Consider the following 24,741-nt stretch of genomic DNA (forward strand, 5'->3'; position numbering starts at 1 on the left):
CTTTTTCCTTTCAGTGAGATTATCCACTAATTAACAGTCTAAAATGATGATCTCAAAACATCAAGCAGCGCATTAAAGCCAAAGACATTACTGGCCTAGGCAGTTTTTTTGTTGCTCTTTATTTTCTCTTGCTCCTCCAGTTATAATGTTATGTTGCAGTGACAGAGAAAGAGGAGAGTCATTGTATAATGGCTTGGAGCATTTCTCACTATGGTAGCTCTGACAGATTGAGGTCTCCAGCTGCCTTTAGGTAGCAGCTTTGAGGTGGGAGGGCTCTGAAGGACAAATGTATCCCCTCACTCCCTCTCACCCACACAGTGCCAGATATACACTTAAAGACCCATAATGGTCTTAAATGTGTAAGTAGAGCATTTTGAAATCAATATTTTGGTGATTACTGAAGAGCCTCTGTGTCATTTGGCCTTCAGATAAGGGATTTAAATGCCGCTTGATACCGGTCTGAAGCAGAGAAATGAGCCATTGTTCCATCCACTTTAGGATCTCATCATCAAACTAACCGTCAGATTTTCCCAGCCAAACTCTACCTATTTCACACGTCAATTAGATACTTAAGTGCTGTTGAATAATTGTATTTTATTGTTGAAGATAAACCATATCTGGCATCTTAGAATAAGCTTACATTACACAAGCTTTGTATTTTCTTAGAAAAAAAAACAAAAAAACTTTCATCTTTTTTTTAACTATTCACACTAAACGGCTTGACTGTTTTAGCCATGCAGTTTGACTATTTTGTAATTAAGTGCAGCTCTTGCGCCAACATTCATATAGCTTCATTAAATTTTGCAACATAGAGACATGTTGACATTAACAGTTAAAGGATTAACCAACATTTAAATTCAAAGATTTATAGGTGTTAGATGTTTAATTTGTGTGTGTATCTATGCAGGGACACCATGTGGAGGGTGTTTACCGGAGCGCTCTCTGTGGAAGAGAAAGGTAGCCAGCTGTTGGCTGACCTACGGGACATCGAGTCATGGGTGTACCGGCTGCTGCGCTCCCCGGTTCCATTGGCAGGTCAACGGCGTGTGGATGTGGAGGTGCTGCCCCAAGAACTGAAACGGCCGCTGACATTCGCCTTGCCTGACAACTCTCGTTTCTCCTTGGTTGATTTCCCACTGCACTTGCCCTTGGAGCTGCTGGGTGTTGATGCTTGTCTTCAGGTCCTCAGCTGTGTCCTGTTGGAGCACAAGGTAAACATGGAAACAGGTCAGGAGTTCAAATGAAAGACTAGCCATACCTAAGGCTTGTCTTTACATCTAGATTAGCTGTCATGATAACTATCTTATAGCCATGCATCACATTTTTGAATATAAGCCCAGGACATTTTATTCTAAGGAATGAGCAAGTTTTGTAAGTTCACAGCATGCAGACCACAGTATTTTATGATTTGTTGAAAAGGTAACTTGATTGAATCAATAATCATATTAATTCTTAAATGTGAAGGAGTTTAACCCACTTGGTTTCTTTTTTAAACAATTAGTGTTTGGTGAGATGTGCTGTCATACTTTTTTACACCAGTCCCCTGATATCCTGCTGTGCTTGGCGATTAGAAATGCCAGTTAGTCACAGTTGAGCTGTCAGACTGAGCTCATTTATAACAAGACCACTAAAAAAAACATTTTCGTATTTGAATTGACTTGGAAGCTAAATTCCCTCTTTCTCCTTTAAAATCTGCCAAAATGAGTCACATTTTTCAGATTCAGTTTTTATTTTCTGAAGCCATTTGCAGAGGAGGAGAAAATCACAGCTTTGGACACAGAGAAAAGAGTCTCATTCTGCCATCTGCTATTTTTCACCCCTTGAGATATTGACTTAAATTTAATCAGAATCCTTGGTCATTTTTCTTGTGTATTCTTACTTTTGTTCTGCTGTGCACAGATGCCTTGGCTCCTTTTAAGCATCCTCAGACCAAAGATACACAAGTCTTTGCAGTTCCTGGGCTATCCCACCTTTTATGCCCATTTGCCATTTTTATAGCAATCTGACTAATTATCTTGGCATACGTTTATTTATACAGATGCACAATAGGATGTATTATTAAAATAAAAATTGAAAAAAAGGACAATTTTAAATTTCACTCTGCATTATGGAAAAACCTGCACCACAGTTGTCAAAACAATCCGTATACATTTGTGCATTATGTGCCTCTGTCTATTTACATAAAGGTGCACAGAGGACTTCAGAGTACCCCTCCCCCAAAAAAACTTGTTGTGGGGCTCTTTCAGACAAGCAGACATGCCTTAAGTAAACACACTAGTTTGCCATTAGAAACATATTCCACCTAAAAAAAAAAAAGAAAAAAAAAAAGAAAAGTATAAATCTGAGTGTTTTTAAACATCCCCACTGTTGCAAAGAAGGCAGCTCTTGTCTGTTTGCAAGAAGCAGCCAAAAGTCTTCTTAAAAATCAAAGAAAAATGAAATATAGCCTGAGTGTTTCAGTCTCTGTAAAGCAGGTCAGTACTTGGCCTGTGTGCCAAGTGATTAATTTAGGTGTTGAAAAATGCTGAAAAACTGTTCCTTCTGTTCTCCATTGTCATTGTAGTTATGAAATAAATAATTACATTGGGTGATAGCTGGGAGTCCACATATTTTTGTTTTGTTTGCATGCTTTAAAGTTGTAATAATGCACTAAACTAGAAGATCTTTGTAAAAATTAATCGAGTAGGAGCCTGTTGAAGGTTTTCTTATTTTCATCTGTTTTAGACAATTTTGTCATTCAGTCGGGCTGAACTAATTAAAAGCATAAAGCTGTCAGGCTGATGTCTCTTTTGAGCTTTTTGTTCTCCAACCTTCATCTGTTCTTGAAAATCATCTTTTAATAATGCTGTTAACAAACTCAAGACAAAAGGGCTGTTCTTGCATTGAAGTTTTACAACAAGGGATAAAAGATAATGAAATTATTAGAAGACCGACCACATAATTTTTTACTTAGAAAGCTCAGACATCATAACGATCAAGTATTCGATATTCAAAATGGGATCCATTGATATTGGTTCTCTTCATTTCTTTTTTATTTGTTTCCAATCTTTACCTTTTAAGGTCATTCTTCAATCTCGAGATTACAATGCTTTGTCCATGAGTGTGATGGCCTTTGTGGCTATGATCTACCCCCTGGAGTACATGTTCCCTGTCATCCCATTGTTGCCTACATGTATGGCTTCTGCTGAGCAGGTAAGTGTGGAACTGAGGCTTATCGATGTTAAATAGGCAGTTCATATTTTTGTGTAACTTCAAACATTTCCCACACTTGTTATTTCTAGCTGTAAACACCATCTGTTGTTGGAACATCAACTTTTATGTACACACTGGTCTGCTTTCTCCTCCTCACAGCTCCTTCTCGCTCCCACTCCCTACATTATCGGTGTTCCAGCCAGCTTCTTCCTCTATAAGTCGGATTTCAAAATGCCAGATGATGTTTGGCTGGTCGACCTCGACAGCAGCAAGGTTTGTTTGCCAACATCAGGATTTACACATGTGCCTTGGTTGATCCAAGGCTGTGCCTAAAATAAAGGAGGGCTTAGCATTTATCCAGAATTACTTTCATCTCAAAATCCTTGCTGTGGAATAATGTACATTTAATAATGAAAACTTTCCATTTGGTTGGAGAAATACGGACATAGAGATCTGATGTCTATTTCTTTTGGAAGTAAATTTCATTTGTATCTAATTTACACTTGTGTTGGTTGCAGGTTATAGTGCCTACCAATGCAGAGAATCTTCCCCCTCTGCCAGAGCCTGAAGCAGGCGAGCTTAAGAAACATTTAAAACAGGTAATCAATGCTGGTTTTCTGATTTGTATTTACATTTAACTGAACTGCCCTGTGGCAGCCGGAAATAAGTGACCCCAGTGTGACACAAGTGATTTTTATTATTTTTTAATGTATTTTCTCCTTTTATTGTGACTTGACCACAGTCTTGTATACATGTAAACATTCTCTTTCAGCAGTTTGAAGAGTAGGTGCCCTCTTCTTCAGCTGGGTTGTATGTATTGTAGATGTGTGAAGACTTTTGAAAGGATTTGTTTTTAGTGCACTAACGCATCATTATTATTTTTCTCTTTTGTTTTTGTTTGCATGCCCTAGCTGTTGGAGGTAAAGTTTGATACTTGGACCCAAATAAATCTTAGTGTTACTGATGGCAACTGATTTTCCCCTATAACCCCATTTAACAATTTCAGAGTCTGGTTCTGATTCATGAGAGCAGTCTACCTTGATGTAGTGTCTTTACAAAGTATTCTCAGTAGTTGAACTTTTTCATGTAACATTGACAAAGGTGTACATCTTTTACTGTGGTTTTAGATTTAAGTTATGTTGTAGTGAAACAGTCGCTGGTTATCAAAAAAAAAAAAAAAACAATTACAGAAAAACAATTACAGAACTTTGGAGTGCCTGTGTTTTCACTTATCTTTACTCTTATGCTCCCAACTGAAATCTTGTCTTGCCTTTCATTTGAATGGACATGGACAATTTTAAAGCACAGCTTTATAAAGCTCAGCTTATAAAACTTACATCATCTTGCTAAGTTGGAATCTAGTTGCAGTGGTCAGTAGTCTCAGCAGAGACACCCAGACTCTCCCCTCCCCAGTCACCTTCTCTGCCTCCTATAGAGGAAGCCTAATACTGGTACTATGTTCACATCAAATGGGTTGTGAGCAGAAAAAGTAGCAGGTTTATGTATATGTATAGGGTTGATGCTCATCAAAGTTCATCAAAAAGTCCTGAAGCGCAACCCACAACCCTCTCCCCCAAAAAAGAAAATTAAAAACTTTAATAGCATCTTAACAGAAACAAAAAAGAAATAGTTGTATAATTACAAGTAATTATCTCAGTTTTAAATGAATTAATCCCTTTCGGCAAATAGCTTTGTTTATTGCTTAGACATTGTTTTGCCTGCTGCAAAATTTCACAGATAAAACTCAATTGGACTATTGATTTTAGTCATCAGTTGGTTTTATCCACCTTGAATCAGAGCCAGTTTGATCAGTGTGTGGTTAGCAGCTCTTTATTTTTCTGTGTGTGTGAGACCAAAAAGCTGGTTTGTAGGAGTGTGCTAAGCCTCAGTTTTTGCTGGCATAATATAAGCTAACCATTTTCTCTGTAATTGTAGAAAAACAGAGGCACAGAGGAATATCTTTTACAGATTTCTGTAAAGACGTAGATGCTATGCCTAATGCTGCTTGTTTGGGAGCGTCTGAAAATGCTTGCACTTAGCTCTTCATTTTACAAATAAATCAGTTCTACAAGACACTGATTTATTTTCTTTTGCAATCTCTGATGGTTTTTTAAGCTATAGAGGAATTAAGGTTTCTTTCTGCCATTGTTTTTTTTTTTTTCTGTAGATGCAGAGGTCTGCAAGCAGTTTGTGTGTTTCTGAAAAGATCTGCAGTTTTGTACTGTATCTGCCATCATGTCCCCTCCATTGTAACCACTGGGTTCTCCCATTGGTCACCATGGATGGTTGTCTTGTGCCACTCAAAGGCTGGGTTCTGCTGGAGAATTCTGGCTTTTGATCGTTATTGATGTAAATCTTTGGTTATCAGTGTCTATCATGTTTGAGATAAAATCACCTCCCTTGTCTTCATCAGCCTCCCCCCCCCCTGCCTTACTTTCTCGGTTTTCTCTTAAATTGAATTGACTCAGTTTGCTCGATCCTCTTTGTCTCACTAAAAATTGTCACTTTTTTCATTTTGACAAAATTTAGTCATGTATTAAAAAAATGAAATAAAACAAAAGCCTTTTATCCCAGAAAAATCTAGCTGAAAGGCTGTTCTTTCTGAATTCTGCTCTGAGTAACTTGTATTTTTGTGGCAACAAAATGTACATGCTTGCTGTCAACAGAGCAGAAAAAGTGGGACGTATTTCTAAAAGGAGACAAAGAAAGTGAAAAGGCAGTGACTGTTACCCTTCCATCATGTGATGTTCTAGTCTGTCACAAAACTGTCATCTCCAGCCTTCATGTGATTCTCCTCGCATTTTTCTTATTCCCCTTCCTAGTGTCTGGTTAGATTGACCGTGATCACCCAAAAGCAGATCTTCTCCTCTGAGAATAAGGTTACTTATTTCTCCTCCTGTGGAATGTGTAATGCCCATGCACGGAAATCCTCTCTCACACATTGGTTTGCCTGTCATTACTTACCACCTCTTCTTCTCTTGACCTCTAGTAAATGTAAAAGAACATCTCAGAATGTTGCGAAACACAGTTTTCAATACACTGCTTAACTCTGGCTTGAGCATGTATGAATGTGCGTGCATCCGTTTTTGGCATAGTGAGTGTTAACCAAAATAAGACAATACAAGCTTATGTTTATCCCTCTGACAAAGTTAACATTCATCCTGGCCCAGCAAATTAATGTTCCATTATGCTAAGCTAAACATCGACTCCTGAGACTGCAGCAGTTCCCTCTAAGCAAACCATGCATAGTGATTTACTTTCCTCCGGTTTCCTCTCTAAAACGCTGCACCCACCACAGACATCAACATGTGCAAATTTGTATGACCTTTTCCTGTATTACCCTGTTTACTTTTCATTTAAATCCACAAAGATGACAAATATCCAAATAGAACAGTTGCACCTATATTATTATTATTATTATTATATATATATATTTGTATATTTTTGTCCCTCTACTTCAAATTAGGTCCAAATTGTTTAGGTGTTTTCAAAGAAATCTCTTAACTGTTTAGATTGAACATTACACTAAATCTGACTTCAGATAACGACTGCTGTCTCAGAATTATTAGAACTTCTAATTAGGTTTTGTAACGGCACAGCTGTGAAAGCCTAATGTATGTTATACCCAGCAGCTTTATTAGTTAAATTAAGTGTCCCTGAGGTGGAACTAGACTGTCGATGTATGTTACAGTAGAAAATGGTTGTCATGATCCAAGAAGGTTCCCTAAAGGTTAGTTTTTTTCCCTTTACTAGTAAGGAATGGATACAAAAAGAGTCTGATCCTAGAGATGCAGTTGGGGTCATGGTACCCCTCAGACTGCTGACGTCCAATGTAAGGACCCAGTGGCATTAGGCCCTGAGGTGTCCCTGTATGATGTTTCCACAGTACAACACAGGCTTCAGGATGTACACCACTGCTCAACCAAAGGCTCAAGCAAAGTTGGATCTTATTTGCATGCAAAAAAAATAAAAAGGAAAGGAGAAAAAAACTACTTAAAGAAAAAAATTTTTGTTTGCTTTACTTCACCTGGAGGCTTTTGCCTATAAGTGTTTATCTAAGATTCCTCAGGTTGCCTCCAAGAAGCAGGTGTTTGAATCACATTTGCAGGAGGGCATAACGGCAAAAGGGCGCTGCACTAATTAATAAAGGTGCTTGTCACGAAGGCTCTGAATAATTCTGAGACTGCAGAACACCGTTCAAGACAATAATTATTCAAGACTGAACATGCTTTAACTTACTTAGAAGCTCCAAGTTTGGACAAGTTGTCATTTATCTAAATATGCTGTGGGGATTGAATCATTTTGGAGCCATGAAACAATTTTGTCACCTTTGCTGGATTGGGATATGTTTTTAAGTAAATTTTTAATTTCTATATGAATTTCCTTACTTTTATTACATCCTCTAAATAATGCATATACCTCCATAATGTCCCATTAAATTTCTAGAAACTGTTGATGCCTGTAGTGGGAGTAGTTAATCACAGTATTGTCGTCAGAACCATAGCTTCTTTTTTAATTTGTATCACTGGTGCCTTTTAGGCATTGGCCAGCATGAGTTTGAACACCCAGCCCATTTTGAACCTGGAGAAGTTCCAGGAAGGCCAGGAGATGACTCTGCTCCCACCAGGAAGAGACAAAGCTTCGCCGTCCTCCACTGAGTTCAACCCTCTGATCTATGGCAATGATGTTGATTCTGTGGATGTTGCCACCAGGCAAGTTCTTTACTTCCATTTCCAATTTGATTAAAAGTTTCTGAAAGGGCAGCAGTCAGTAGCCATATATTAGGATAGCTCTATGGATGCCATGTTTGAAGACTATGGGAGCCATTTTAAGTAAAAATACAAATTGAAAAAGCACTTTGTTGTTTTACTTATTCTTTAAGACTGGCAATGGTAAAAAAAAAAATTAAATACTGCAATTAATAAAAAAGATGAAAAAAAATACTAGTTTTAATGGTTTCAGCTATTGTAAAACCTACAGAAATGGCAGAGGGAAAAAAGTGTCAACTTTTTTCAGTTGTTGACTGCTGCCATCTTGTGGTAGCAACAAAATCTTGCATGCAATTTTTGCATTGGAAAAACAAACCTTACAGATTACAGATCTCTGTTTAAAATAGACAAATTTACATGCCAGACTGAATATTCAAAACTTCTAAAGTGGATGACTATTTGTAGGCTGCAGATTATTTTAATTGGTGGTAGGGTTACTCTAATTATTGTGCAGCAACTAGCCACTTTTCACATTATTAGAATTAGAATCAACTTTATTGTCATTATGCCGGTGAAGGTTCTCAGTTGTCCAGGTCATAGTTAATCCAAAAAAGAAAATAAAAAAAACAATCCACTGGACTTTGTTTTCAAGTTTGAAGACATTTCGCTTCCCATCCAGGAAGCTTTAATTCAAAATGTCAGGAATAGCGTTGAGTTCAGGGTTATATACAGTAGCCCAACAAAGCCTTGTTTTTGTTTTGAAAACATACAAATTGGATGATGAAGGGGTCCACTCATTTGGAATGGGGGTCGTTTATCTTCTTTTGTTAGACTGCAATGCCCCATACCCATCTAAGTGTCTGAGAACTCGTCGTTAAAGGGGATTTTTGGCCTGGCTGAATAGACTAGGTCCTCCGTTCTCCTGTCGTTACAGGAGAGACGAGGGATTTAATGTCATTACACTGTCACAAGTAAAAACCAATAAAATTAACTCTCTGCATTTAACCCATCCCTTTGGGGAGCAGTGGGTTGCCATGCGGGACACAGGGAGCAGTGTGGGGTTAAGGGTCTTTCCAAGGGACCCAGAGTGGCAGTCTGTGTGAGTGGTGCTAGAACTCAGAACCTCTGGATTCCAAGCTCAATGCCCTAACCACCAGGCAGCCACTCCCTTATTCCTATATATGGGATATTTTTTCTGTTTTCTTTTAACTAAGACATTTTAATTATTCTATTGTTTTTTTTTTTTTAGGGTTGCCATGGTGAGGTTTTTCAACTCACCCAATGTTCTCCAGGGCTTCCAAATGCACACGCGTACTTTGCGGCTGTTTCCGCGACCTGTGGTTGCTTTTCAGTGCTCGTCTTTTCTTGCCTCTCGCCCACGCCGCTCCAGTTTTGCCGATAAGCTGTCCCACACACAGGCAGTAGAGTTCTACGGAGAGTGGGCACTCAATCCCTCTAACCTTGCCTTTCAGAGGATACACAACAGTAAGGCTCATTTAGCTCAGTAATACTCTTTTGATTGGAATGTTTTGTTTTATTGTGTGGAAATAAACTTGCCTCTGTGCATATTTGTTTTAGATGTGTATGATCCATCTTTAATCGGAGACAAGTCCAAATGGTATGCACACCAGCTGCAGCCAGTGGTCTACAGAGTTTATGATGGAAGCTCCTCGCTGGTGGAGGCGATGGCTGCTCCATTGGAAGATGAAGGCAATGACTCTGACCCCACAGACAGGTTAGGAAACTAGACCCTGTTATTTCATCTGCTACCCTACTGCGGCTCATTTTTAGATAAGCATATCGAGGACCTTTAGATTTTCTGTTCTTTTCCCAAAGTGGTAGTGACAGTGATGGATATGACGACTCCAGCTCTTCATATTCCTCCCTTGGAGACTTAGTGAGTGAGATGATTCAAGGTGACATCCAGGGGGACACGCCAAGTATGTTCTTTCATTTAAAAAACAAAACAAAATACCTCTGTCATATTTCTCTCTTCTTGCTGTTAATTTCTTTATTTATTCATATTTTTAGGCTTGGATCCTCCCACTCATGCTGCACTTGGAGATGCTAGTGAAGTTGAGTTTCAAGATTTCCATGACAAGGACAGCCATAACCTAGATGGTCCTTCCAGTGTTGACGGAGCCGTTGAGCTGTCAGACGGTCAGCCTTTGCGTTCAAGCTCTAGCACAACTGCAAGCTCAAGCCCTAGCACAATTATCCAAGGAGTTAATCATGTGTGTGATAACATAAGTAAACTTTAGGGATCACTTTTATGCAAAAAAGTATGTGTTGTATTCAAGAAGGCATTTAAACAATGGAGATGTATATGTGCTTTTTAAGGAGCAGTCTGAAGCGCCTGAGATCGAGGCATCAGCAAGTGCCGCTCTGCAGAACCCTGTCCCTGTACTGGGCAGCCAGCCATTCCTTAGACCAGCAGCAGATGTGGGTCTGGTGGATTCTGCCAACAAAAAGCAAGAATATGACAACCCATACTTTGAGCCTCAGTATGGCTTCCCCACTGAGGAAGACGCCGAAGAAGAGCAAGTTGAAACCTACACCCCTCGATTCAACCAGAACCTAAACGGCAACAAGTGAGTACATGCCTGTCTTTTAAACGTTCTCTCTCATCATCCAAGATGCGTTCTTGTTGTTGCAGTCCTGATATCATTTTCCATTTATCCCTCAGCCTTCATGTTTGCTTTGTGTGTCAGATTAAAATCTCACAAGACTTGTTTGGTTTTAGGGCTCAGCGGCCTCTACGCCCCAGCAGCCTAAGGCTTCCTGGAGAGTCGGATGGAGAGGGAGACTCTCGCAACAGTTCGCCAAATTCTACCATCTCCAACAGCAGCAATGATGGATTTGGTGGACTCATGTCTTTTGCTAGTAAGAATAATTAAGCATGAGCATTAGAATTAACCAACAGAACATAATTAAAACATCCAAAAATACTAATTACTCTCTTCCACACAACTCTCTAGATGACTGTCTGGTATTTTAAAAACTAAACTTATTTTAAAAGATATATTATGTTTAGTAAAAAAATAGAACTTATAAAGTTAATTCTTTTTGTGATAACAATGTGGGGTAAAGGACTTCCACTGACAATATCCACCATTTTCTGTCACTGTAATGGTAACGGTGTTACTACCCACCTCTGGAATTGTACAATACACGTTATTGGATAAATGAAGGTAAATTTAAACATTTAATAATGCTTTAGTGTATGATTGCCTATGTAATTCCACCACAGGTAATCTATACAAGAACCACGGCACCAGCTTCAGTCTGTCCAATCTGGCCCTTCCTAACAAAGCAGCGCGGGAGAAATCAACGCCCTTTCCCAGCCTGAAAGGTAGGCGAGCAATTACAACAATCGCATAGATTCAAGGCTGACATGACTCTGCCATCTTATTGGCTCTTATTTAGATTCAGTTTACATCAGAAGTTAAATCAAGCTTATGAAGATGATTTCATTTTTTTTTTTTAGATATTTTTGCTTTATAAATTTCAATATACCTTTGTCTGTTTATTGCTAAATACCTTAATTATGTAGACTAAATATAACAAAAACACATTTTCTGTCCTTCTCTACCTGTTCGCTTAAAGAATACTTTAATTATGATAAGGAAGAAACGGAGCAATCAGGTTTGTAACATATTTCAGAGCTTGTCTCTCTTTCCACTGGATTGCCAAACATATATGGCACTATTTACAGGAGAGTATTGAGGATAAATCAGACCTTTTCTCTCAAGAAAATCCACTCAAAGACAGACTTTATTTTGCTTTAAAAAGGGAGAACTTCTCCTTTCTTCTTGTTGTAATTTTGTTGTTGTTGTTGTTTTAACTAAAGTAGCTCTTATATTTATCGTTAAAGTAGAACTGGGCGATGTGGAGATAATAGATCACAGTATTTTTATTCCAGCAGTACATTTTCAAATAATAATAATAAACCAGTTTCACAGACGTATGTTTGAATAAAAATTAAAAGAATAAATCAAAGTTTATGTTATTATTATAAGTATTTTATTTTCTCCCCCTCAAAATAAACACAGAATTCAGTAATTGGAGCATTATTTGGTTCAAGCAAAGATAAAAAAAAAAAGGACTTCTCAATCACCCACTTAGCAATTACAAAACCCCACATACAGTCTACCAGGGCACATACATTTTTTTTTTATCTTGTTTTAATTTTAAAGGCTGTCCTCGACCCCAGTATTGTTATTTTCTGATCAATAATAGAATATTGTTGTTTTATTGCCCAGCTCTATTTGGGAGGTCAGTGTGAAAGCTGTTTAGGTTGGATTTTCTCTTTATCTGAGAGAAAAAAAACAAATAAAAACAAAGCATGGTGAAATAACTCAATAACTCCACTCAGTGTGGAATAGCTGCCATTAAAGAGTTGTGTTCTCTTCCTTTGATTGTCATTTTTTTTTGTCTCTGTTGTTCAGATTCCCCTGACAGTCCGGGTATGTTATGTCTGGTGTGATAGTTTGTTCTTAACTAGACGTTTCTGTAATCGTTCAGACCTGTTCTCAGCATAGAGCTGAGATAAAAGTTAAACCCTTAGTGTCTCTGTTTGTCTACCTTCCCTTTCTGTTCCTCTCTTCCTCTCTTCCTGTTTGTGTGGCTGTTTGAAGTCTGTTTTTTTAACAATGATTTCCTCTGTGACTGCAAACTTTTCTTAATGTGGCATCTCTCTTACTACATTAAGACATCTTTTAATAAACTGCATTAGCCTAATTTCTTCAAAAGTACCTGATATTTTTCAAAGAAAAATCTCTCTCTAGTTAAAAAAAAATATCAAACCCTCTGTATTATTTTTTTGTTTGTTTAATAATTTAGTAACTCCACTGCTCTCTATTGTTTGTGTTTTGAGTTCATTCACAGCTTAGCATGGAAAATATGTTTTGTACATACTTTTTAAAGTTCAATAACCCATTTATTTTCATTGTTGAAATGTTCAGCACTGTTCACACTTTTCCAGGCAATTCAATTCACTTTATTTCTATAGCGCCAATTCACAACACATGTCACTTAATATTCACCAGATCATACTGTACAGTCAAATTGATTTAAAGTTTTCTGTCCAAGGAAAACCAGTGGATTTCATCGACTCATTGACTCAAAGGCAATCCCCCACACTTAGCATGCTCGTAGTGGAAAAACTCCCTTTTAACAAGAAGAAACCTCCAGTAGAACCAGGCTCAGTGTAAAATTTGTAACTGCACTGTCTGATAATGATCTGCTAAAGTGATACCTTCTTTTGGGGAAAGAGAACTTTGTTAAAGTAATCCTGAGGGTAGCATTACCGGCTGCACTAAAGCTATCACCTTCAACTGTGTCTCAGTCTAACACCAAATCAGAACCAAATGAACTCTGAAAACTCATCTAAAAATTCAGAGTAAGGAACTGGTGGACAATACAAAGTTACAAAAAGAAGAGGTTTTCTTGCTTTGCAAATTGGATGAGGTAAACTACAGTAAGGGTTAAATGTTCAAAAGAGTTGTAATTATTAACTTCCTTTGGAGTAATCAGTAAGTCAGACTGAAAGAATGTTGCTACTCCTCGCCAAGAATTTCTTGGTATGTGAAAATTTAAATAGCTAGGAGTTGCCGCATTTATGCTCACATAAACTGCTTTATCTTGTATTGCAACAATGTATTTATTAATATAAATATATATATATATCTATATATATATAGATATATATATATATATATATATATAGTTACAGAGAGTTCATTTAAAGCCCTGATCATTATTCATTTTATCGGTCACATTAAGGCTCCTCATACAGTTTCTTTTGCTTCTTTGTTTACTTTCTTTTACTTTCATATCATTTGAAGTGTGCATTTCTGTTGTGTGGTGGGTTGATGTTCAGACTGGTTGTGTCTGGGCCGGTGTCTCTTTTTCCGTCCACCTTTTGGCTGCACTAATTCTGAGTTTTGTGTGCAGTATTTGGGCTAAATTCTCTAATGGAGATAATTACAGAGGCCGGCCCGGGGAGTGGAGAAGGTGGGTTCTGCCCCTTTTATTGAGTGAGCTGCATGCTTCTCCAAGCCAGTCAATTACACCCTCCTAGCATTTCTACCATGTCTTCCACTCTCATGTCAGTTATGTCTTTCATCAGAAGTCAACAAGGAACACAGTGTTTTGTCTGGCCATTTTTTTTTTTTCATATCTGCCTGTTCTTATTACATATTCCACTTTACAAAATGTTTGTTTCTATGTCTAAAAGTAGCTTTACAAAAATAGGGGTGCAAAAAATAACATTTTCTAGATTTGATAGTAAGTTAGGGGAAAAATAAAATAAAGTGAGCCACAACTAAAACAATGATTTTGATAAGACTTGGAATTTCAATGATCAATCACTTTCTATTTTCTGTGTTTTTATTTCATGCTCCCTTTGTATGAAATGGGGCTGGGTTGGATCTCTGTAATTGTTTTAAGAACAAAGGGATGTGACGACAGGAAAACAAGGTTAAATCAAAGTTCTGGTCAGCATTAAGAGGAATACGCCGTACCTAATGGATCTGTACATTTAATACATAAATGATGCATGGAAAAAAAAATCCTTCCAAAGGTTTGAATTATTAGCACCATACACGGGCGGGATCGATCAGTCATTGTGATGTGAGTTTTCCCTGTATTAAATTCATGATATCTTAGAAAAATATTACATTTTCTCAGTGGGCTGCATAACAAGGTACGAACAGTGGGATGCTGATAAAACTGCCACATGACAAGAGTCTTCAGTAACTTACTATGCTCCTACTAGTTCATGGCTTTCCTTTTATCTTTCCCACAGACATGGATAAAAAACTTTGATCTCTGATTTCAAATTTCATAAATTGACTCGGGATTATTAAGAGTTTTTTCTAACCAAGACAGAGAATTATTGACACACTAAGGGGCGCAATTCAAAACCTGGATCATAGTTGGTAACTAAAATAAAACTCTTAAATATGTAAAGTGTTTTCCATGCAAAGTTTTTTTTTTGTCTTTACGTAACAGTATTTGTCACACCTAAACACAGTCCTTGTGTGCTATGAAGGACCAACTCTGCCATATTTAAAAATAAATACAGAAATAAATAAATGCTCAATAAATGTATAAGCATACAATTAGTTGCCAACAAAAAAGTGAGACATAAATGTATATAACTCTTAATTAGCTTCTTAATTTATTTGCCTTTGTAATATTAACCTTATTTATTTTTCTGTCCTTTATAATCTTCAACTTTATTTTTTTATTACTTATATTTTTAAGTATTTATTTATGTGCATGTTATAATATTTTTGTCTGTTTTATTCTTCCTTTGTATTTTTTTACCTTAGTTATTTCTTCGCCGCTGTTTATTTCTCTCTGCCATTTTTACATTTCTCTCTGCATTTCTGTCTCATTATGCAAATGAGGAGGGGGTGTGTCCTAGAGAGTCAACTTCTGCTCATTGGTTGGCTTGGCGGTCCATCTTCTTAACTCACAGAGCTCAGAGTACTAAGTTAAATGTTCTCTTTTCTGTTGCTGTTGTTCAATAAAAGTACGTTTTAAGATCATTTGAGGCGAGAACCTTATACTTTTAAGCATCACCATATGGCCCATTCACAGATTTAATGCGTAATTTAAAAGAAAATGTGACGAACTTGAGAGGACCGTGGCAACCAGCAAAGCTCCGAAGCTGACGGCAGCCAGGTCTAACCACAGCCCATCTGCTGCGGCCCTCTCTCGGAATAGCCCTGTGTGAAGAATCGCTGGTGATGATGGCGATTTTTTGTTGCAGAGGCCCTCTTTCGGCATAGCCGTGTGTGAAGCGTGTTGGTTAGCATTTTACTACATCGGTCGAATCTACAGGAGGAGAGTCTGATGTCGAGTCTGAAGTCATTAGAACTTGAGTAGGGACTTTGCCAAACTTTGCCAAATACAACAAAAAATCGCCATCATAGCCTGGCTATAGACCTGGCTGCCGTCAGCTTCGGAGCTCCGCTGGTTGCCACGGTCCTCTCAAGTTCGTCACATTTTCTTTTAAATTACGCATTAAATCTGTGAATGGGCCATATGGTGATGCTTAAAAGTATAAGGTTCTCGCCTCAAATGATCTTAAAACGTACTTTAATTGAACAACAGCAACAGAAAAGAGAACATTTAACTTAGTACTCTGAGCTCTGTGAGTTAAGAAGATGGACCGCCAAGCCAACCAATGAGCAGAAGTTGACTCTCTAGGACACACCCCCTCCTCATTTGCATAATGAGGCATAAATGCATAGAGAAATGTAAAAAGAGCAGAGAGAAATGTAAAAAGAGCAGAGAGAAATGTAAAAAGGGCAGAGAGAAATGTAAAAAGGGCAGAGAGAAATAAACAGCGGCGAAGAAATAACTAAGGTAAAAAAATACAAAGGAAGAATAAAACAGACAAAAATATTATAACATGCACATAAATAATTACTTAAAAATATAAGTAATTAAAAAATAAAGTTGAAGATTATAAAGGACAGAAAAATAAATAAGGTTAATATTACAAAAGCAAATAAATAAAGAAGCTAATTAAGAGTTATATACATTTATGTCTCACTTTTTTGGCCCATCATGCTTTGAATAATACCCTTCTTCTTAATGGGCACAATGTCATCTTCAGAATGCAATGAAGTCCTACAAACACCTTGTCATTGCTCATTTTAATCGCTTTAGAAACAAGGCAACACGCTGCACACATTACTACGATCAGTGCATGCTGATGTTTGAAAACGGTCCAGAGACATTTTTAATTATAATCCGCTACTTTAAACAGCATTAAACACTGAAATAAAATAATGTTTTTATGCATCCATGTTATACATTGAATTTTTAAATACAGTTCTTTCCCATTTTAAAATCTAAATTGTTTTTGAAGTATAGAACAATAATAGTTCAGTTTGATATATAGACAATTTCCTGATTCACATATTTTATGAAACACCTAAAATGACCATTAGTTATTTTCTTTTTCTTTTTTATGGCTTATTGAGAGCAGTGGGCTTTAGGCTGCCCCGGAAGGCTTTTTTGAACCTGGGTTTGAATGGCGACAAAGCCATACTCAACCACATATCAAAGTGAACATTCGTGAGTCTGGATCCATATTTATTTTTGATTATGTTCATGGTGGAGAAACCTGTTTCAAGGCAGTAGGTTGAGCCAAACATACTCAAATGTGCACGGTCGCCTTTTAGCACACCATTTCCCTTTTTTCTTTTTTTTTTCTTCTCTCACTACTTCACTGCGCTTCTTCCAGTAGTCCACTTTTTCTCTGCTTTCTTTTTCTCATTGTCCGGCTTGCCACAGGTTTTCCTGCTGTGTCTATAAGTGGCTCGCCCCAGTGATCCAGACTGACACAGCTCATTAGCTAATTTGTATCACGTGTAGCCTGGTCCCGGAAGCTCCGGAAGGCTTTACCATATGAACAGGAGAAGCGGCAAAAGTGAAGTTGGACACTGTCTTCGGACAACATGTGGTAATTTATATATGTTTTAAAGGTGCAGTTGGAGATCTTTTCTTACGCATTTTTTACCATGTGGCTAAAAGATCTCCCCACAGTCGCATAGCAAGCAGTGAAATAGAAGGTTTGGAAGTGTAATTAAAATAAATGGTCCCCGCTACTGTATGAAATCAATGTGTAACCCACACCAATTACAAAACATGCTCTGTTGTACACTATTGGTTCCTGACACATCAATCATGGTCGTCTGCTTGTCCCTCCCTCCTGTGCGCATACCCTTACACATGAACGAATCGACTCCCCAATGCACGTGCAGGACGCCATGGGTGGAAGCTAGCCACTGTTATGCTACGTTCACACCTAAAGCAGCAAGAGCAGCAACAACATGTGTGCTGCTTAAATTTTTTATGCTTGTACAAGTTTAGTTCTGAAGCATGGCTAAAGCGTCTCTGCTGCTCTAGCTGCACGGTGGAAAAAGTGGGTCTGATGCGCACTGGGCAAAGCTACACTATCTTTTCTTTGCCTATAAAAATGGCAGCTATATTTGCCAGATCTGTGGGTAAAAAGTATTTTGAATCTATTTTGAAGTACGATAGTCCACCTGAAAACATCGTCAGTGCAGTCAGTTCATCCAGATTACCATCCTGCTTTAAATATAATTTCTGTCAGAGCCGCTCAGGCCCCCATACACTGGCGGTGCGCTGTCACTAGGAATCCCGTTCAACAGCAGCGAATGGCCTGGTCGTGTCTTTGCGGTTTGCCGCGGTGGCTGGAAGGCATTTTTCATGTACGTAATCCAAACTGCAGGCACCAGGATAATAAAAGTGAACATGTTTTGCCGGCAGATTTTGGGATTTTGATTTAATTTATGCGTTAATAAACTTTTTCACAAGAGTGATTAAAAGCGCTCTGCATCATCAGTGCTGTGCCTGTCTCACTGCCAGCTCCCAGATCAGCAACGCGCAGCTTTGCTGATCTGGGATCTTTGATTAGGGCCCATTTTTAAACGACGTGTAGGTTTGAAGTTTTCAGGACATCCATAGAGTGAGTATAATAAAGGGGGGAAATTGATGATTTTGGATGTTGGTTGATACAGTTCATTAACAGAAATTTAGGTGCAAAAAATGATTTGAAATGTCATATTTTATATGGTTATTTGTATCACAATATTTACATACCAGGGCCTTTCATAGTCATTCCTAGTTTAACATTTACTGATTTTTTTTTTTTTTTAAAGCAAATTTTTATTGTATATTTGGGTTTTTAAACAAAATTAAACCCAGGTTAATGCTCTTATGAAACGGTAGCTTATTTGAATTTGTATATGCAAGAATATCTGGGAATCTTGTGAGAACGATGTCTTGATTAAAATATTCTTTAATTTTATTGACAATCTGGGTATTCAATGTGTACAAACCACAATTGGTAGATTTCACAAAGTAAAAGTTACCCTAAACAACTGAACTATTGATTTTTCTCCTAATTTTATCAGTGCTAATGAATGGGGTACCTTTATTGGTGACGTAATCATCTTCAATCATGCTTAAAAGCTGAGATCAGCTCTTGTGTTCGGAAAGTGATCCTGAATGAAAGCATTTGTAGAGGACCAGTAATTATTTATTTTTTTTTAATGTAAACTACATTTTTGAACATGGGGAAGATAAAGAAATCAGTCTTCACAATCTTTAAACAACTAATTGGCCAACTGTCTTGACCTCCTTAAAGTGTAATTTACAGTATGTAAATGTAGTTTGTCTATTAATTCATCTTCTATGACATAAGGTTATGCCTTCCAACAAACAGCAGTGATTTGTAGCTGTCTCGTTGTACATAGTGTTTCCTGGCTAGCCCTGATATTCAATATAGCAGCTGTTTACACAGATGGTCAGCCTCCCCCTGCATTTTAACAAAACAGTAATATAAACACCATTTTCACCTCACCTTTGTTTCCGTTTTTCTCTTTTGTGCCTTTCATTGACTAACTAGAATTGACATTGTCCTTCCCCTGACCTGAGCTTCTTTACAGCTAATGTGTAATGCCCTTACCAAAAGAACCAAATAAATTTTTGTTTGTGTTTGGGAGTGTGCATTTTGCTGTTTGGTTTGTCCTTCTTTCCTTTTATAATACACCCTAGTCTGCTTTATCCCAGATATTTCTATCCTTTTTAATATGTGATGTCTCTTGTGTGCTGTTAGAAAACGGCTCTTTACATTCCCATTGAATTACTCCAACCTCTATTGTATGCTCCTATTTTGTGAACTATCTAGTTTCTGCTTTAGTCTAAGTAATGTAATTATGTATTGCAAAATAATGAAATATAAATAACAATTTTTTTTCTAAAAATAAGTGATTTTTTTTTTTCTTGAATTGAGGAGGTGAGACTTACAATTTACATTTAAAAAATTGAAGAAAATTGAAATTGTCTCAAATTATTCACCTGTCTTTTTATTTTAAGAATGGAAATACTAATTTCATTGGCAAAGCATATTTACCTACTCAAATTAATAAAAGATTATTACACTTAATTTAAGACATTTTTACTTATTTCTAGATAATTTTTGCAGTGTGCATTTATCTGAATATTTTTTCCAGGGGCACGTGCACCTCGAGCACTTGTGGACCAGAAATCTTCAGTGATCAAACACAGCCCGACTGTAAAGAGAGAATCTCCCTCACCACAGGGTCGAGTTAACAACACAAGGTAATAAAACTCCTCAACTATCTTAAGAAACCAGAGTGTGCTGTTATTACTTTGATTAGGGTGTTTTTTTTTACATAAAGCTGATAACTTGGTTCATTTAGAGAGCTGTACAATAACCTAATTCTGTTCAAAATTATGTTTTTTTGATCTAGTGAGAACCAGCAGTTTTTGAAGGAAGTTGTCCAGAGTGTTCTAGACGGACAGGGCGTCGGCTGGCTTAACATGAAAAAAGTGCGCCGACTGCTGGAGAACGAACAGCTGCGCGTCTTTGTGCTGAGTAAGCTGAACAGAGCCGTTCAGTCGGAGGAAGACGCCAGACAGCAGATCATTCGTGATGTGGTGAGATGCCTGTTTTTCTGTGAGAGGGAAGCATAATACAGTGATTTCAACTGTTTGACATTTGTTTAAATAAAAAAAAAACACACAAACAAAACAAAATTTTCTGAAGCAACCTGCAAACAAAAAAGTGTTTTCTGCAAGTAATTACCTGTCTCCTTTTGCTGCAGTTACAGCTGTTAGTTATAAAACATGTCCTTCTATCTGAACTGTGCGTCTGTAGTTGTTACTTAAAGGCTCAACTTAACAAAAACTTAACATGTCGATAATAAAATTGATAAATTATAAAAAAAAATTTTTTTTTTTTGTTACCTGCAGAGGAGATAATTTCCCATTGTTAGTCTCAACATATCTTTTACTATCCTTTATGGGGGCAAGTACTCGGTCTAATAATTAACTACAGTTCTAGCTGCCTCTAGGGCCTCTGTCCACTACCGGCTCTATTAAACTGTTTCTTTAGTTATGAGTCTACCGCCCCAACATCTGCTATTTGATTAATGATAAGCAACCGTGGCTTTCCTCTGAACTTTACAGCTTTCATGCTTTAATTAACAGTCATTAAATTCCAGCACTCACAAATGAAGACATTTTACAAGCACAAAGAATCACGGTATCTTTTGATGGTGAATAACACAGCCATTTCCTTAGAACAAGCTCTCTATTGCTGAGTTTGTGTTAAGTTCATTAGAATCTTGTGTGTTAGTCTTTTTTTTTTTGACATGTTGCTGTTCCAGTTTTTGCTCAATAAGTGCATAGGTGTTAGTATCTCCACAGAGGCCTGACTCATTGTTATAAGGGTCAACCTTAATGGCTTTCTTTGTCTTATCCTCATGCTTATAGTGAGTTCCTTCCTCCTCCTCTCTTTCTGCCTACTTCAGTTCAGAGAGCAAAGTGTCCAGCTGAGCAGGCGGCGCCTTGTCCTTCTGTCCCTAAGGTGGTGGAAAAATCTGAGCCTGACAAGCTCCTAATCAGCACAGTGACCAAGCTGCCTGCTTTGGTAACACTGTGGTATTTATTTCAGTAATGCCTTATTTCAGTAATGGCGCTAAAGGTAGCGTGTTCATTTTGAAATGGCATAAACTTAACATTTGAGTCAACAGATGGCCATCAGTGATGCTCCCACAGACGGGCTACCTTATTAGCTAAATGCCTTCCAAAGGCTGCCCCTGTCTGCAAGCACGTAGAGCAACCTTCTTCCTCCAGGCTGTTGCCGTCTGTCTTCTGTCAGCAGCCAAAGTACTCCCATTTCACCATCCTTAATAATTAAAGTTTCCTAGAGCAGTGCTGCATGTTTCACTCCCTGTGCAGCAAGATAAGTTCAAAGCTTTGATGGTCCAGAATTCTTTGAGCTTCACTGATAAGAAGTTTGCAGTCATCTCATTTTGCCCAAGTGGGCTTTGGTTTCCTTTTTTTTTTTTCTTTTTCCAGCATTTTATTGTCATTACACTGTCACAAGTACAGAGCAACGAAATTTAGTCTCTGCGTTTAACCCATCCCCCTTGGGAGCAGTGGGCTGCTGTGCGGCGCCCAGGGAGCAGTGTGGGGTTAAGGGTTTTGCTTAGGAACCCAGAGTGCGGGCTGTGGGGATCGAACCTGGTACTTGAAACCTTCTTTGAGGATAGTAACACACAATGACCTCTATGCTAAAACAAAGCTTTATGCTGCTGTGATATTTTCAAAATTAAGACAATTTTGACTCTATCCTGCCCTTCATTGCTGGATGCTTTTTATAGACTTCCTGTATTCTACAGAATCGATTGAAAGATTGTGGTGTTTAAATGTCTGAATGGCCTCGCTTCATGGTATGCCACAGACTTTCTTACCTTTAGTCTCGTTGGTCAGCCGACCAGCTGATTAGTCTGAACCTCAGACATGATTGTGCTTTTGTGGTAGTAGCCTCTTTGTTGTGAAGTGGGTTGCCTCTACGTCTTAGGCTGGCTCCTCTGTCTTCTTTTAAATCCGTTTTTGAAAACTCCTCATTTGTTTCTGGTTTGATGCACAGCGTGAGAGCTGTGTTCTTTTTTGCAAACTGTGAGGTCTTTTGTTGTCTCTTTTGTCCGTTTAATTCACTAGTTTTACTTATTCTCTTTTTGCATGGAACTTTGATATTTTTTTAAATGTGCTTTATAAAAATATAATTCATGAGTCAGTGAAAGCTTAATACATCAGGGGGTAATATGTTGAACATTTTTGTTTTCATCAGCAATATTCAGTTCAACAAACCAAACTTCAAGGATATATCAGTTCCTTTTATGTTTGGTAAAAGTGTTTTAAAATAACCTTTTCCTATGTTATAAATCACTGAATAAAATAAATCCAGTAACTCTGGTCTCATCCATACCAGCAACAAATATTCCCTGTATTTACACATTTTATGTTTATGTCTGTAAAAGGGAACTTTCAAAGACCTACTCTTTGCCTTTTCTTTCCAGGAGGTGAACAGGAAGGTTTACAAAGGCATGCTGGACATTCTGAAGTGTACAGTGTCCAGTCTGGAGCACTCCTATACCAATGCTGGCCTTGGAGGAATGGCTAGTGTCTTTAGCCTGCTTGAAATAGCACGCACACATTATCAAACCAAAGGTATGTCCTAACACTTAAGAACAGCTGTTTATTAAGCTTATGTCTAATTGTGAGATCTATAGAGGAGTATTTCTACAATCTTATAAGCTCAAGGATTATGTGTTCAGTCTAACTTTAGGTGCTCGTGGTGTTTACTCTTGTCCATGCCTTTGCTATGCATTTATATTGAGCTTTGTGCTGCATGTCAGACTTTAACTATCTCACTAATTAACTTGAGCTTTTCTTTGCTTGTGTCAGATAAATTTTCTTCCTCCCAGTTTAACCTTTGATATACTTCTTTCTCCTTTATTTGATGAACTTTGTCTTTGGCCCCTTAATTTTGATAACTTGGTCGACCCAGAAAAGCGCAAGCGAAGCCCCACAGACAGTGCTGGCAGCCCGGGGAGTAAAGAGAGTCCTTCTGGTCGTATGGAGACAGCCAGACCTCAGGGCCTCCTGAACATCCCCCAGCTGCAGCTGCCTCACCACACCATGGGCAAAGGAGCCCGCCATTTTGATACCCGAAGTCTGAACGAGGAGAACTTTATTGCCTCGATTGGTGTGTACACCACTCAAGTCCGGTTGCATGTGCAGTGTAACTTCCCCTTTTCCCTGCCTTCCCCCCTGTAAAAGCTCATCAACCTTATACTCCCCCGCCCTACTTCCAACCGTCTTAGAGAAAGTTCCCTTCACTTGTCCCAGACCGATATACTTACAGGTGCTTTTATATTCCACACACTTAAACTGAAATTATTGCTGATAATCATACCTACTTAATTATTTATGCACATTACTTTTAGAAATAAGCATAAAATTAAATTAAAGATGTTGAATGAATATGAATTAGTTTTGAAGTGTCTGGAATATATGTCCTGTTTCCAGCCTGGATTGTGTGTGTTTGTTCCCTTTTCCTTAAACATCTGTGAAGCTGTTTTCCTCCTTGAGGTTCTGTTGTTGGCTTACTAGCACCCTGAATGCATGTGTTTGTTTTGTTCTTGCAATGTGAAAATCTGCAGTAGGGGATGAGGGAAAATAGTCATACACATCGATAGTCCAATCAGTGTTTGTCTGAGCCTTTACTGCAGGTTTCTTCAAGGTGTGCTGTAGAAAGTAAAAAAAAAAAAAAGAAACAAAATAAAACAACAGCTCCCTTTGCTCTTAGCATGGAGGGTGGAACCATCTCTCCCCAGTAAACAGTCCCAGTATATAGAAAATTGGAACAACAGACATGTTTTTTTCTGTTACATCTTTAATTCTAACTCATTTTTTATTGATGAAATTCTGGGTCTGTCTACGGGGGACTGTTCTGAGTTCGTCCACCCACACCTCTCCTACCATCACCCTTTTCTACCTTTTAGAAGTTGCACCTTCAATTCTACAGAATGCTGTGAGAGTTGCATCCCAGCTTTTGCAACTACTCCATTTCACTCACTGGCTAGCCGGCCTATCAACGTCATCCCATGCTCTTTCCCACTCAGCCATCATGTTTTCACCTTTGCTCTGGAGAGCCAGACAGATGCAATGGACTAATGTAGATGGTCTGAGCCATGGTTCTCTAACAGCACTGTGTGGCTCTCCAGGTCTCTGTGTGGAGGGCTAGGGGTGTGTTGTAATGTTACCTAAGTAGCTGTTGTATAGTAAATCCAATATTGTCCAAGGCATATTTGTTAAAAAAAAACTTTTGTTTTAAAATAAATCAACACTACATGCAAACATTACAAAACACCTCAATTAATAACGTAACAGAATTAAAATGCTTCTTTTGTTTTGA

General features: G+C 38.0%; 1 protein-coding gene across 40 annotated transcripts in view; it reads left to right on the plus strand.

Annotated features, from left to right (window-relative positions):
- Nucleotides 1–24,741, plus strand: part of madd (MAP-kinase activating death domain) — a 72,034-nt gene that overhangs the window by 21,851 nt on the left and 25,442 nt on the right. For 18 of the 40 annotated variants that reach the window (XM_038270587.1, XM_038270604.1, XM_038270598.1 and 15 more), the window contains 18 exons: nt 908–1,211; nt 3,061–3,192; nt 3,352–3,465; nt 3,711–3,791; nt 6,015–6,071; nt 7,732–7,904; nt 9,151–9,386; nt 9,480–9,636; nt 9,738–9,841; nt 9,933–10,135; nt 10,242–10,492; nt 10,645–10,784; nt 11,152–11,253; nt 12,350–12,367; nt 19,964–20,072; nt 20,225–20,411; nt 22,841–22,991; nt 23,332–23,529. In XM_038270587.1, coding sequence (XP_038126515.1) covers nt 908–1,211; nt 3,061–3,192; nt 3,352–3,465; nt 3,711–3,791; nt 6,015–6,071; nt 7,732–7,904; nt 9,151–9,386; nt 9,480–9,636; nt 9,738–9,841; nt 9,933–10,135; nt 10,242–10,492; nt 10,645–10,784; nt 11,152–11,253; nt 12,350–12,367; nt 19,964–20,072; nt 20,225–20,411; nt 22,841–22,991; nt 23,332–23,529 — 2,717 coding nt within the window. Of the gene's footprint in view, nt 1–907; nt 1,212–3,060; nt 3,193–3,351; nt 3,466–3,710; nt 3,792–4,103; nt 4,113–6,014; nt 6,072–7,731; nt 7,905–9,150; nt 9,387–9,479; nt 9,637–9,737; nt 9,842–9,932; nt 10,136–10,241; nt 10,493–10,644; nt 10,785–11,151; nt 11,254–12,349; nt 12,368–19,963; nt 20,073–20,224; nt 20,412–22,840; nt 22,992–23,331; nt 23,530–24,741 lie in introns of all 40 variants that reach the window. The other 22 variants (XM_038270600.1, XM_038270626.1, XM_038270617.1 and 19 more) reach the window with 5 other exon arrangements.

The sequence above is a fragment of the Cyprinodon tularosa genome, unplaced genomic scaffold (genome assembly GCF_016077235.1).
Source record: "Cyprinodon tularosa strain WSP-4 unplaced genomic scaffold, ASM1607723v1 ctg77, whole genome shotgun sequence".
Classification (NCBI taxonomy): Eukaryota; Metazoa; Chordata; class Actinopteri; order Cyprinodontiformes; family Cyprinodontidae; genus Cyprinodon; species Cyprinodon tularosa.